This window comes from Amborella trichopoda, chromosome 1, assembly GCF_054954075.1.
Source record: "Amborella trichopoda isolate Santa Cruz 75 chromosome 1, AtrichopodaSantaCruz75HAP2 v2.0, whole genome shotgun sequence".
NCBI lineage: Eukaryota > Viridiplantae > Streptophyta > Magnoliopsida > Amborellales > Amborellaceae > Amborella > Amborella trichopoda.
In genome coordinates, this window is record NC_142336.1 from 8,834,534 (window position 1) to 8,850,625 (window position 16,092).

Consider the following 16,092-nt stretch of genomic DNA (forward strand, 5'->3'; position numbering starts at 1 on the left):
TATAAGAGGTGTGGAGCCTTGAGGGGGGCATTCCATGTGATTTCCATAAATTGAAAGAGAAAGAAAGGCTTAGGATTTTGGAAAGGCTTAGGATTTTGGAACCCTAGCTTGGGGTCAGGAAACCATAGGTTTCTCCTAGTTATTGCTTGAGTTTGGAATGTTTTCTTGCTGATTTTACTGCTCTTTCGAATTTCCCTACATCAAGTGGTATCGAAGCTCAAGATTCCTTCAATAACAAAGCCAAAAAACTATAGCCAAGCCTAGGGTTTGCTAATTTTGGGCCGAGTTTTACCAAGTCAGCCTAAAACTTGCTAATTTCAACAACGTTTTATTGATTCTCTGCCTAAGATTTGTGATTTCGGTAAATCAAAGGCAGTGATGGGGTTGTAAAAGGGGGTTTTCACATATCCACTTCGTGATCCAAAGATGAAGAAATTGAGGAACTTAAAAGGCAAGTTTAGCAGCTGACGCAACAGTTTGCGAGAATCATTCATGGGTAAGACGGTGATCTTTCGCCCAAGAAGATGTCGAGTACCACTCTTTTCATCCGCATGATCCACACAAAGAGTCGAGTGAAGAGGAAACTGATAGAAGACCTAGACATGGGGAACATCACTCTAAAGTTTTCAACTTGAAGGAAGGCAATTATTCTTAATTTGATGCAGGTTGTATCCAAAATCAATTGGTTGTAGATTAGGATTTGCCACCAATCATCGATACATACTCAGATAAACAAGATCTACTAGGATATCCGATCTATGATAAGGATCAAGATGAAGATGTTTCAGAAGAGGATCTTGCTCGTCAAGAATACAGAGAGAAGGTAGTAGGGGGGATGATCAAAATCATGGCCATTGAAGAACTCAATAAGATCGAAGAGGTGGACTACTCAATAAATTTAGAGCATTGAAACCAAAATAATGCAAAGGAACCATGGTCCCCACAGCAAATTGCGGTCCTAGTTTCACAAGGTAATAAAATAGATATCGAGAAAGCCTCTAAAAGCTAGAAAATAGACACAATTTTCAATGCGAGTTCAGGGTTAGTTGAATTTCACAAGTTTGCATCAATTCCTTACTGTACATATCACGATCCGTTTCTTGGAGATTTCTTCTTACCACGAATAATTAGCCAATAAAGAAGAAGGTGGTTTTGATGCTAAATTCATCTTAGCACACTATAAAACTTGAGGACGAGTTTTCTCAAACCACGGAAGAATGTTGCAGGACAAAATTATTCTTATTTCTAATTTTTGTTCAATTTCAAAAGATGTATCTTTACATGTTAGTTTTAGAGTTTACTTTTTGGATTTTTAAGTTTTTTAGGGATTCTCATTGGTTACTCATAGATATTGTTCACAAGGGTTAAATTATCATTATGAATTTTGTGCTTAAGTTAGGACTTTTAGGGTCATTTTAATTATTGTATCAACATTTAATATCTTTGAACTCTAAATTATGATATATAAGAGGTATGGGGGGCCTCGAGGGGACCATTCCACGTAAATTTCAGAAATTGAAAGAGAAAGAAAATCTTCGGGCCTCTGGAACCCTAGCTTCAGGTGAGAAGGAAACCCTAGGTTTCTTCTAGTTATTGCTTGTATTTGGCATGTTTTCTTGTTGATTTTACTGCTTTCCCAAATTTCCCTAAATCACCTAACCTTCTTACTCAGCCCGAAATCATAATCAGTATCATAAGAACAACTACTGATTTCCAATAATGCTCACTAAATGAATCACCACAGATTATTGACAGCGGGAGCAACAAACACAAGAAGTCATTTTTTCTCTTCTTCATGATACACAACTCAACATTAGAAACTAACAATTAATATATGATGCTATTTACAGACTGGAAAAAAAGAAGATGATCGTAGATCCTTACGTCAAATTCTTCGAATTTGTGATGCTCATTGAACTACAGCCCCCATTTTCCAGAATAACAATGGCAGAGTCCGTGTGGTTTTTTGCAATGGCTCTGTGCAACACAGTTTCACCCTCATCATCCACTGCATTGGAATCAGCCCCAGCTAAAAGCAACTCCTATTACCACAGAAAACATTTTAGGAAACAAAAACAGGAAGAACTAAACATGCAACAAGATAGCTAAAAAACTAATGCAGGGAAAGTCCCTATAATCCAACAAGGGAATACCATAGCCTACCACCGTCGTGGATGAGAATGAGAGAGAAAGAGAGCCCACAAGCACCGCCCCCCCCCCCCCCCCCCGCCTCTATCCATCACAGACCATTCCTTCATCAGATGGCCATGATCCCAAAGGACTATGGTTTTCCCTAATCCACTGGATTATTGTATGCTTTCCCTTTCAAAAATGAATATAGCTTGATGAAACCTTAGGCTTACACGCATGCAATCTGGATGACCATGGAAAGCACAAACATGAGCAACATATGGACCCATCCCTTCTTTGAGCCTTGCACTAACATTAGCTGATTTTCGGATGAGAGCTCGTAGGCATTCCGTGGACCCCGCAGCTAGAGCATACACAATTGGGGGGTCCCCATCCTTATCCAATACATCAACATCTGCCTCTTGGTACTCCAAGATAGCTTCAACGAGTTCTGCACAACCCCTCTTACAAGCCAAATGGAGAGCAGTTAGGCCATCATCATTTTGCCCTTCTAATAAGAAACCGATCGAATTTCGATTGTTTTCAGAGGCAGCTCTTGCAAGCAAGTCTCTGCATAATCGACAAAAGATTGCAAAGAAGAAACAACATGAATAAGGGGAGTTTTTTTAATCACAAGCTCCTTGGAAACATTTCGAAGGAAGAAGTTTATAAAGAGGGCCTACTAATCAAAGATTAATAGGACAATTATTAGAGGCAAGAGATATAACTTACCTAACACCATCAACGTCACCTTCGGATACAAGACGATGAAGGCTACTAGGGGTGTCTTGGACAAAGTCTAAAACAGATGAAGGAGACGGCTCTGCAGTATTTGTCCTACAATCCTTCACCAGGTCACTATAACACAATAAGAATATGATGCATTGTCAATTGATCAATTTATAACAGAAAAAGGACCCATTGAAATTTTAAAACACCCAACAAGGAACAAAAAGCCTTGCAAAGAAAGAAAATGGGTACAGCATAACCAATAGTCTAGCAAATAAAATTCACGTAAGTCACATTTTCTTGGCACAAATCAATAAATAACTTAACGAAAATTTAAAATAAAATTCATATGCATAAATATACAAAAGGAATAAATCTAACAGTTCCAATCTAATCAACAGTGCTGAAACATGCCCTAGCTTATTCTCAAAAAAAAATCAAATGCCTAAGCTGAATTTCAACAATTTACCAAAGTTCCCATTTAATATTGAAGTAATATTGCAACATAAATAAATAAATATATTGATACATACATATATATATATATATATATATATATATATATATATATATATATATATATATATATATATATATATATATATATATATATATATATATATAAAGAAAGAGATTAAAGCTACCAAATACTTGGCAGCTATAATGAATAATAATATAGGTTGAATCTCAATCGTCAGATCTTCATCGGGCGATTCAAAATATATATCATTATCTGAATTTTAATCTTTTTTCTACAAATAAAATTGAGATGAAACTTTGCGTGTATATACTTGATACTCTTGCGCACCATATAAAAATATAAAAAAAAATTACTTTCAAGAATTTAGAATGTCCAAATTACCCCCGTCATTTTCCAAGGATATTTTGGTCATTTCATATTTTTGGAAAATATTTGCTTTGTATTTTTTTCTTGTACGTACTATTAGTTAGTACACATGCCCAAAATTTCATCACGATCCAATTTCTAGAAAAAAAATTTAAAATTCAGATAGTGACATGTATATTGAACCACCCGATGAAGATGTGATGGCTGGGATTGCACCTATATTACTATTCATTATAGCTGCCATATGTTTGTTAGCTTCCATATATATATATATATATATATATATATATATATATATAGGGAGAATCTGAAGTCAGCCTACTAGTTGATAGTTACAGCAACTGTCCAATGGCCCAGATTGAATTTGGGCGATCTAATAGTAACCATTGAATTTCATATTTGAATTTTAATATTTTTCTAAAAATTCAAATCACTTTAAATTTTGAGTGTATATTCCCAAAAATAGGAAAATAAAATAAAAATATTAAAAAATTAATTTGCAAAAAATATATTGATTAAAATACCCCTAAAAATTTTAGGGGTATTTTGGTCAATTTATTTTTATGAATTATTTTTTTAATATCTTTATTAGGTGCACCTTAATGAGAAAAGTGAACACCCAAAATTACATATAATTTGGTCTTCTATAAAAAATATTAAAATTCAAATACAAGATACAATCGTAACAGTCAGATCGGCCCAAATTCAATCTAGGTCGTCGGGCTTACACTATTCCATCAGCCCATGGGCTGATGGGATCTTTTCCCATACAGGATCTTTTCCCAATAACTAGAATCGAAGATTTTGCACAACCTATCTTTTATATGCCAGTAATCTTCATCAGTAATATTTTGAGGCTCGACACCCTAGCCCTCATGATCAAGTGTTGCATCTTTGGCGCGAAATCCCACTATTAGGCATAATCTAATAATGGTCACTACATAGAGCGACTCCCAAAATCAGATTGACTCATCAGAGGGCCAAGGGATCCTCACTCTGTACAAAGGGTGTCGTAAAGCAAGTCAAATATTTCATGGCTGAATTTAGGATCTAGAGAGCATAATCAGCAAGCAGGGCCTTGGTAATTGCGCTCCACAATTCGAGCTACCCCAAAATTTTATATTATAGTATATGTCCAACTCTAACGCCCCCATGCAAAGTTATGCCTACTAGAAAATCATGCCGAAAATTTTACCGTAAGAGTTAATAGGCTAGCAGGAAACCCGAATCAACCTGTTTCTATCCTTATGGGTCTAGTCGTTTCATTCATATTTCTTCTTAGATGCCCGCTAAGTTAGACAAGAGGTCTATTAGATGTACCTTCATTAGATATCTTGAGAATTCTAAGGAGTATGTCCTTTGTTATGACTTTGAAGAAGGTGGACAAAGAGAGACAAAAGTTGAAGTTCTCAAACAGGAAGCAGTCTTGGATGATTCTAAACCTCTATGAGATGATTCAAACTCAAATGCACGATGGTGAGGAGATTCCTCCACTAGAAGATGACAATGGGAGTGTTCCTATGGTCATTGAGGACGCTGGGGCAAGCTACCATTTTTTCCTGAACCTTGTAGGAGTGCATGGGGCAGAGTTCCCTGGACACATATTGAGATTAAAGGGGAAGGTCTGACATGCATCTCCATTGATGAGGATGAACACGGTTTACATTAGGAACCACAGAGTTCATCTGATGCAGACGAATGAATTATCACAATGGAGAGGAGATTAGGTCCATGTAAAAGAACCAAGTATAAGAAGTTGTGGATCTTCCCCCAAGAAGAAAGTCAATTTGGAACAAGTGGATCTTGATAATTAAGAGAAAGGATGACGGAACCATAGATAAGTACAAAGCATGTTTGGTAGTAAAAGGGTTTGCCTAAGTCGAAGGCATGGACAATGAGGAGACATTCTCCCATGTGGTGAGAATGGCCTCAATTTACCTATACTTGCGATTTAGGCGTACATGAATTTGCAGCTTTACCTAATGGATGTTAAGGCGACATTCCTTAACGAAACCTAGAGGAAAAGATTTACATGGAACAATTGAAGGGCTATGAAGTCCACCGGCAAGAGTAGAAAGTCTATATAGGTTTGTAAGTCCATTTATTGACTTAAGCAATTCTCCAGACATGGTCTAATAAGGGTGAGGACCTTAAACTTTCCCTTAACCCCTCCCAATCCCTGGTAAAGGAGGTGGTTTAGGAAAGCAACCAACATAAACCTTTGTAACATCTTATCATGAAGCCAACCCAAATAATTGGGATAAGGCTTCGATGATATATATATATATATATATATAGAGAGAGAGAGAGAGAAAAAAAAAAGCTAAAGTTAGCCCACTAGTTAACAGCTACAGTGTTAACCCAACGGCTTAGATTGAATCTACACCAATCTGACGGTCACGGCCTCATTTCATAATATAATTTTAATATTTTTTAATACAAATCCAAATCACATGAAATTTTAGGTGTTCATTCTTCTCATTAAGGCGCACTTAATAACTCTCAAAATAAATCTAAAAAATAATTCTCAAAATATAAATTGAGCAAAATACACTTAAAACGTTTTGGGGGTAGTTTGGTCAATTTATGTTTTGCGAATTATTTTTTTGATATTTTTATTAAATTCTCCTTTAAAAGAATAGATGCTCAAATTTTCAAGTGATTTGGATTTATAAAAAAAAAATTAAAATTCAAATACAAAATTTAATCGTGACCCAATTGGATTGGCCCAGATTCAATCAGGATCGTTGGGCTAACATGGAGCACACTAGTGGCATTTAATATTCTATATGGGTGATGTCGCACCCCATGTAGATGACATCACACCCTCCTAATGCCCAAAAATACCCTTATTAAAAAAATTCATGTACAAAACAAGCATACAGAAGTGTCCAAAATTGTTGAGTACAATGATAAATTACTCAATAGTGTGAGCACACTAACATAACCCATATATACATATATATATATATATGGGTAGTGATCTAATGCAATGATTGTATCATAGTATAATGCAACCACACTTCTAGGAAACTATATTTGTGGTATTTGTATGACCCAAAATTTTGTATACACACTCTTCATCCCAATAATCAATCAAAAAAAAAAAAACTAATTTGTACCCTATGTATGGTCAAAATGAGTCCCGTCCAACAATAAATCTAGACCGTCCATTTGATGAATTTCAAGATCTAGGCCGTTGTGAATTCAAAATCACTTTTTCCTTTTTTAATATTGTTAATCTAATGATAATAAAATTAACTAAAAATTTTGGAAAGAAAAAAGATCATTAACAGGCCTAGATCTAAGCATCCCACCAAAATGAACGGCCTATGTTAATTGGGATAAAAAAGTACTTTCTAAGTTACATTTTCAAATTTTTCTTTTTTGTGATTGTTCATTAGAATGAAAATAGTGTATATTTTAAAATTTGGATCAAACAAATGGCCCTAGTTTCTGAATATTGTTGCATTATATTACTATGTAACCGCTTTATGAAATCACTACCCTATATATATATGGGTGCAGTTTGCATACAAATGCATCCGTAGCTGTAGAGGTGAGGTGCACCTTCAAATCTTATCATAGTATATACTTTTGATGTAAAATGTTCTTAGGATTATCTCAAAATCTATTTTTACATCCAATTATAAAATTTTAAATTTCAAAAATGGTTAAAATCAAGAAGAACTATAAAATGAACGGTGTAGATAATATGTTGTAAAATGCATTATTTCTGAGACTTAAAATTTTTTTATTTTTCATAGTCATACATCTCGATGTCGAAATGATCAATCAAAGGGTTTTTCAACATTAAAACCACTTTTTCTGATGGATTTTGAGGGGCATTCATAGTTCTACATTATAAGGTAGCATCCTTATATAAACTTTTTCCTTTATATATACATATATATATATATATATATATGGAAAACACTACGCAACGCCTATAGGCGAAAATGAACAGTGATTTCACCTACCCCCATCATCGTCTAAAGTTCATCGCGCGGTCACGTTTATCCGGTAGTGTTTCATTTTTCATTTTTTTTAAACAAATCGGAATGACCTGAAATTTAGAGCACGTATTCATCAAAAATAAGGGAATCTTTGAAAATTATAAAAAAATATTTTACAGGAAATAAATGACCAAAATACCTCCGAAAAGTTTTGAGGGTATTTTGGTCAATTTATTTTTCACGGATAATTTTTTTTATATTTTTACTCAGTAAGATGTACATACCCTCTAAATTTCAGGTCATTTCGATTTGTAGAAAAAAAATGAAAAATAAAATACTACCGGACAATCGTAACCGCACGATGAAATTTGGATGGTGATGAAGGTAGGCGAAATCACTATTCATTTTCGCCTATAGGTGTTGGAAAGACTTTTCCTCTATATATATATATATATATATATATATATATATATATATATATATATAGAGAGAGAGAGAGAGAGAGAGAGTATGGCCTACTCAAGAAATTGAGAAACATACAAGACGTAAGTTCATACTTATCAGGGCTAGCTGGAGGACTTCGAGGTATCTCTTGTAAATGATGAAGAAAAGTTGCCAACATTGCATGGAAAGTTGGTCTCTTCGAAGCTTTAAACTGCAGGCATTCACCAATCATCTTCCAGAGGTCTCTGGGGATCCCAACACCCACGACACTTGCATATTGAGGAGGCTGTCTTCGGAGTTTCATAACTGACTTATAAATTTCCTCTGAACCTAGCCCAGCCCACCTGCACAAGATTTCAAGCTTAGATTCCAATTCATAGTAATAATTGATACAAGAAAAGAATGGATCGGTTGACTCATCATCTAAACCCTCAAAAAAAGATGCCAATCTCCAGCCTACCATGTACTCTCCACACACACACACACACAGATATAGAGAGAGATGGAGAGAGAGAGAGTGACAGAGCCATGCAACTACATACGGGACAGAACCAGTGCACATCTCCACAAGTGTACAGCCAAAACTCCAGGCATCCGACTCAGCAGATATACCAATGGCTTCGTCCCAAAGAAAATTCAAGGACTTCTTTATTGGTTCCCATGCTTCAGGGGCTGTATAATGTGGACTAAGCATGGTGCAGTCCATACAAGAATGCAATCTTGATGCGTCATCCTCTGGGACGCATCGAGCTTTACGACACAGTGGTTTCTTCAAAATTTCGGGAAGCCCAAAATCAGAGACAACGGCATGATCACTGGCATCCAAAAGAAGATTGGATGGTTTCAAATTCATACAAACAATGCCCGCTGCATGAAGTTCTGCCACCCCACGTGCAATATCCGCCCCATATCTGTAATATCAATATCAAATATGAAACAACAGACATTTACAGGAGCGCAGGTTAAGTAAATTAAGAAAATACATCAACTTGGCAAAATAGAGACAATCAGAAAAGCTCAAATTACAACCACAAAGAAGCAGACACAGAAATTTCATTCTACAACTCCTATTATTTCTGAAATCGAATGCATGAAATTCAAAGGCAATATATCCATTCAAAATTAAAAAGAAAAACTTGGTAAACCAAATAAGTTAGAACAAAAGGTTAAGGCAGAGAGGATACAACTTCTTTCCTTTTCTGATACTAAATCTTGTATGGAGAAACGTTAGAACCAGGACAATGCAATGAAAAAATCATAACATTGATGCGAAGTGTTTCCCACACTCAAACCCAATCTCATGACCCATTCATACCCAAGCCATCTGGAATACCCATGCGAAAGCTATAGCAAGATCCCTAGGATCCCTTCTAAAACATAAGCAATAATCCAGGCAACAGGCAGAATAGTATAAAGCCCACAATATAACATCAATAAGATCTTTATTACAATTGGTGGACCAGTGAAGGACAAGAAAGTATACCATAGTTCGTTTAGGAGAGCTATGGACTCCACCCAACAGAATCAGCTGATTGAATTGGCCCCTAAAAATCTTCCTCATTCCCCTAAATCCATACCAGATTGAGCCCCTAAGCCCAGCAAGATATGATCAAAATTATTAAGTTACATACTCCCTCAAAAGGATATCTCCACACCTCCCTGACCCACCAGTTTGGAGCTTCACTACCCACTAGAGTTCCCTCTCTCTCTCTCTCTCTCTCTCTCTCTCTCTCTCTCTCTCATATATATATAGTTCTCCTAAAACCCCTAAATTCCTCTCCCACTAATACCCACGAGAATAAGCTTGTCTAAATGTTACCAACCACCACCAACTCCAGTATACCTTCCAGTACACCTTCCAAACTGCAATTTTATTACACCTCTGTAGCCATGAACCCAAAAAGATCACCAACGCACAAAAGCTTTAAATCATGCAAACACTCCATAAAACAGTCAAAACAATCAACAAGTTTATGAAAGAGTGTCAAAAAGGCCCAATTGTTGCAAATAGAACGGGGAAGCATTCAGAACTCCTTTAGGCAAACTCCCAAAGGGTAAGATCATCTCTTCCATCCCCATGCACATCATACAATAGACCAGAAACAGGAGGACCCTGCTGCGATAATGGTCGCTATGAGAACTTTGTCTTTAACAGCTAAGAACCCAAAACTCAACACCCTCATAAAAAACAGAGAATCCCAGTTCATGTGGCTTCTCCATATCCATCAAACATACAATTTCCTAGTCTCCCCATCATATACCTTGAGCCTAAGGACTCATGAGGCAAGGCCACAATTAAAATATGCCCAAACTTAACAAGAGGCACCCTATCGAGTGTGTCGGAACCCATAATCTCCTCCAACCCTAAAGACAAAGCCTTGACAAATATCTTAAAAAGCACCTAAATAAAGCTAATACGTATAATATCACAAATATCCTATGCTTCCCTCTCTTCAAGATACCCAAATTTCACATTCATACCCTAACAATCTTTCCCTAAAATGAAACTCCTCAAAGATGAACAGTGAATCCTCCCTTACCACCTCCAACACTTGATCTATCATCACCTGCAAACCAAGGACCCATATCCACACCTCCTTTGAAAAACTATTCTCCAACCAACCCACTGCCTCCAATGGCATGGTTTGGACTCCAAGCTGTCCAACTGCAGATCGCATTATCGACTGCCTTAAACAACCCTCCAAAAAACAAAACAGGTATAGAAAAGAGCTCTGGGCAGCGCCTAGGCAGCCAAGACGTCAGCCGCATAGGCACACACCTCACTGCCTGGGCGGGTGCTCAAGAATGAGGGGCCCTATTCTAGTTCATCCACCTTCCAAAGTCCATCTTGGAGATGGATTGAAGATCCAGAACCTCATGGATATATAAATCATGACAACCATGATCATGAATCTGGAGAGAAAAAAAAAGGGCCTTATAAATCGTCCATCTTATATGCATTTCTTGGACCGTTCATTTCAATTATTCAAAATCATCAGACCTGCACTACTTTTGGAGCACCAATTTCATGGATCACAGGCAGAAAGTCTTTGCTGTGATTTTGGATGTGTTGCAAGTCCTAGTATCCTTGAAAACCAGGGTGGACGCATCAGTTAGAGCACTCACCAAAAAATTTCCATTGCACATAATATCTGCTTTTGTTTTGTATACATGTGCATATATGCATGTACATTCTATATTAACATACAGATTATATTCATATATTTTGAACAATCAAATGGTGGCGAATTTGAAAATCCCAAGAAATTAAATGTCAATTCTCATTTCACACAAGATATGTAACCTTTATTGATCTTCCAATCAAAATCATACCCCCCCCCCCCTTCCCACCAACCAAAAAAAAAACAGAACTAATTGAATTTGATGATGACTGATTGAATTTGATTTCTTGAAATAGAATGTCTTTCCAAATATTTATATATATATATATATATATATATATATATTCAATTTGTTTATTGGACAAAATTTGAGGTCTAAGGAGTATTGAGAAAGTAGGGAAGTGCCCCACCCCTCTTGAGGTGCCACCTAGGCATCCAACGCAGGCACTCTTTGCTATACTGAGAAACCCACTGCCAATATTTTAATATGTAAAAGAAATCTATCTACCTTGGAAGTTCTGCTAAGATTCAGCCTAAATCCAAACTCACCATTTCATGGAAATCTAGGTATATTGGCCCTTCTTTGAACCACCTAAGTCTTGACCTCTCATCTAGCTAATCACCTCTTGTCTCACCATGACTCAAAACTCCTTCAACTTTCCTCCATTTTTAATATCAATGATCTAACCAATATCATTGTCAATTATTCTATACTTCAAATCTCCATTAAAGGATAAAAGTTCATCCTTTGAGCTCTCCCAAGCCACCAAACACACGCTTGTTTCAAATACTTGGAGCTCTTTTAAGTATGAAAATTTCCTCATGAAATCTATTCCCAACTCACGCCTCCACATAAAATTAGGATGGTTCACAATACGCTTGTAAAAGGTCCTCTGTACAATTGAGATATTTCCAAGCAACACAGCATTGATTCCCTGAACTAATAATCCGTCAAACTTCCCCATGAGCAGATCTACCCAGTATAGCCACACCAGATGTAAACCCACTGAAGGAGGTCTAGCAACCGATTACAAAAATCAATAAAAATCTCCATGCATGTCCCAACTCCATGTGTTTCTCACAGGAAATTTTGGTCTTAGAAGTCACCTCCCGGCCACCAAGTTTGAGACAACAGTAGTCCGCACAGCCTCTAACAACCTCCATAGATACACCTAATTTGCAGAACATTCAACCAGTACATAATTGTCCACCCTTTGTGATACATTCTCCAAGAATAAAACTGTTATGATACCAGCTTGTGCATTCAAGCATCCTTCCTGTGTAACTTGTGCATCTTCTTTTTGAAACTTTACTTGGACTTGAAACACATGACAAAGGGGAAATCTATGCCACCATTCCATCCAACTTCTAATCTGCAACTTCGAACTTAGACAACTAAAGCATCATCAAGTCTACACCCTACTTCCAGATAAGATTCCAGGATCCTGCCTTTCACCAAACATCCCCAACCACAACATTAGTCTAGGTATCTCCATTGAGTTGCATATCAACATGTTTTTTCTAACCTCTTACCTACCTTCACAGGTAAATTGTCTCTCGAAGCATATTGAAGAAACTCTATTGGAGAGTTCCCTCACACATTTTCCCATCCATCTCCCTTCTTTCCTCCTATCATCACCATTTATCTTACCTCATCTTAAAATATTCTTCCAATCATCCAAATCCCAAGAATGCATCTACTATTTCACTTGACATGTTAGTTTCTACTTCCCTGATTTTGAAATCCACCTCTTTGAAAACATCTACATGCTAAATCATTCATGTCCCCACTTCAGTTCTTGATTTCATATAAATGGACAATATTCCAGTGGAGAATCATCTTTAGCATTGTAGACTAAAAGTATGGCTCAACAATTTGTTCCCAACAGGACAATTTGTTCCTTGATATAGCAATAGTGACAAGTGTCAGTGATGATATCAAACACTTGGCTTCTTCCCTAGAAATAACATTTAATCATCAGATCAGCCATAAATTAGAGCAGAGACTTCATCTTGCCCTTTCGGTCGGTTAGATCGAGAACTGAGAAGGTTTACAAGACCCAACCGTCAGAATCCTCACCAGGTCCTCAAAAATGACCTCAAAAATGACTTACTAAAATACCCCACTTCACAATGAGAAACAACAAGAACAATTGGCCCAGCTATCAAATAAAGTGAGAATCATCTTTTTTTCTTCATTTGTTAGAGTAAGAGAGGTCACCAAACCCAACAGCCAGTGCCACAACACAATTCTTCCTTGATTTATCAATCCTAAGAAAACAAAAATAATGACCTTAGTATTATTGCATTCTCAGAAGGCACTACCAATATCAATGGGGTCATCCATCAGTCCGAGTGAGAAAGTTTGGTTCTTTCTTTCAACTTGTTAAAGTGAGAAGGATCATGATTTGAATACTTGGGTTCTAAAAAAAACTCACAATAGCAACTGTTCAATTAAGTCATCCATGAAACACATTGAGAAATATTTCCTTGTTCAATTAAGTCATCCATGAAACACATTGAGAAATATTTCCTTGTTCAATTAAGTCATCCATGAAACACATTAAGAAATATTTCCTTTGTCCCATTCGATAAATTAGAGTGAGAAGGATAGATGGAACAAACAGTGAGAGCCAGAAACATTTTTTCCTTGATTTGTCAGTGGAAATAATGACATTACTACTTGGGTTCTACACAAGAACTAATAATAAAATGGTCAGCATAATTACAGTAAGAAAGTTATTATTTTTTCCCAAATTGTTTAGAGCAAGAAAGATCACAATATCAACATTTGAGTTCCCATCCAAAACTGCCGATAGAAATTAGAACATCTATGAATCAGAGTAAGATACTTCTTTTCTTCAATTGAAGGATCATGATCCAAATGTACTCACATTCCCAACAAGAGCCAACAACAACAACATTTGTACCACAGTAAGAAAGACTCACCTTTTCAGTCAATTAGATTCAATGAATCAAAGTAAAGTAAGAAAGGTATTGCCTTTTCAATAAATCATTAATTAGAGAAAGTACCGCCACCAACCTCAGTATCTGCTCAAGAGTGAGCCTCCCCTTCCTTCTCATTTCCGACTGCACCGACCGATCATACCTATCCATCACCACACACAGCCTCCCATCAACCCTCACAGACCCATGAAATGCGCACACATTCCGACACCACATTGACACCCGATGCAACCCCTCGAGCCGTCCCTGCACCCACACCGAGTCCTCCTCCACAAACTTAGCCGCCACCTTGTGCTTGCATCCACCCCCCGAGCCCACGAGCACACCAGCCCACGTCTCAGCCCTTCGACCCTCGCCGAGTCTCTGGGTTAACCTTAGAGTATGAACTGCTAAATCAAGGGGCCGGCCTGGAGAGCAACAAATTGAGCCAGCAGGGGGCCGGTCCGGGCCAGGGTCCTCCTCATCAGAGAAGTCATGGCCATCATGAATTAGAGAGAGAACGGGGAAATTCTTTTTTAGGGTTTCAACTGAGTTGCCAACAGTGGTGGGGTGACGGCACCGCGGGCAGGACAGAGAGTGGTCAGAGGAGGCAGCAAAGAGGCGCGTCAAGCAATCCCGGCAGAAGCCATGCCCACAATGGAGCAGCATCGGTGTGCGCTCGCCCTCGTCGTAGGCCATTTGGCACACTGAGCAAGTTGGGTTTTTCATGGTGTGGGGCAGAAAGAGAGAGATGGGGCTAGGGCAGTAGACAGCGAAGAGGGGCGATTGGGAGAGGAACTGGGACGTTTAGGGTAGAGAGAGAAAGTGACGGTGGAAAGTGGGGTTTGGCTTAGAGAGAAAAAGTGGGGGACTGTTGTCAGAGAGTGGGGATTTGGGGAAGCAGATCCATGGGAGGAAGGGGTCCCCTTAAGAAGGAAGCAGCCTCATAAGCCCAATCGTGCAAGCAAAAACCAGCTTGTTCATGGAGTAACAGCGCCCCTTCTCTCTCTCTCTCTCTAAAACTCTCTCTCTCACTAAAAAAGCAACAGCTTCTGTCAATCTCACGCCGGCTCCCACTTCTCTTCTTCTCGCCAAGTCTCCCTCTTTCTTCTCTCTCTCTAACTCTCTCTTTCTCTCTCTAACTCCCTCTTTCTTCTCACTAGCTGCATTCTGGACTCCCTAACATACAATCTTGAGTATTTTCTCACTCCACTTTTCCTAAGCTCCCATCTCCCTCTTTCTCTCTCTAAATCTGCTTTTCCTTCAGCAAACGCTACCTGTTTCCCTTTGCCTTCCCTACTCTCCCTCTCTATCCCACGCCTTTACTGAAAATCCTCTTTCCAGCACCCTTTCTCTCTCTAAAAACACCCTTTCTCTCTCTAAAAACTGCTTAATTTAGCAAGCCCTACTTGGGACTTACCCCCAAAATGACCAAGAAAACTCAATGTTCCTCTCTCTCTTCCTTATTAGCCAACAAAACACACTCATTTCATCAAATTACTCTTTCTCACTCTAACAATACCCTCTCATGCCCAAATCACACTCTTCCTCCTCTCTCTCTATCTCTCTCTCAATATATATCGCACGTGGAGTGTACATGAAAGTAATGGAGAAATCACCGAATTGCCCCTTCCATTTTCTTGAAATAACCAAAACGAGCTTGATCCCTATATATCGGGTGAGGTTTGTATAAGGTGGGGTCGCAACGGGTTGGGTATCGGTTAGGTCTGGCTGGATCTGGACACGAATAATATTTGGGTCCGGTTTTGAACTCATCAAGTCCCCAAAATTGGACTCATACTATACCCATCGGGTCTTGACTCTATAGTCTGAGTCCCAGTCTGGTCGGGTCCATTGCGACCCTATGACTTGAGTCCCGGTCTGGTCGGGTCCATTGCGACCCTATGACTTGAGTCCC

The 16,092-nt window shown here is 38.0% G+C and overlaps 1 protein-coding gene across 1 annotated transcript in view; it reads right to left on the reverse strand.

Moving 5' to 3' along the window:
- Positions 1–15,723, reverse strand: part of KEG (protein kinase KEG) — a 37,178-nt gene extending 21,455 nt beyond the window's left edge. Inside the window, exons 1-6 of the mRNA XM_011628195.3 lie at positions 14,272–15,723; positions 8,649–9,017; positions 8,220–8,450; positions 2,863–2,988; positions 2,364–2,700; positions 1,885–2,042 (exon numbers count right to left, since the gene is read on the reverse strand). Of these exons, the coding sequence (XP_011626497.1) occupies positions 1,885–2,042; positions 2,364–2,700; positions 2,863–2,988; positions 8,220–8,450; positions 8,649–9,017; positions 14,272–14,903 (1,853 nt within the window). The 5' untranslated portion in view covers positions 14,904–15,723. The remainder of the gene's footprint in view (positions 1–1,884; positions 2,043–2,363; positions 2,701–2,862; positions 2,989–8,219; positions 8,451–8,648; positions 9,018–14,271) is intronic.
- Positions 15,724–16,092: the final 369 nt, after the last annotated feature.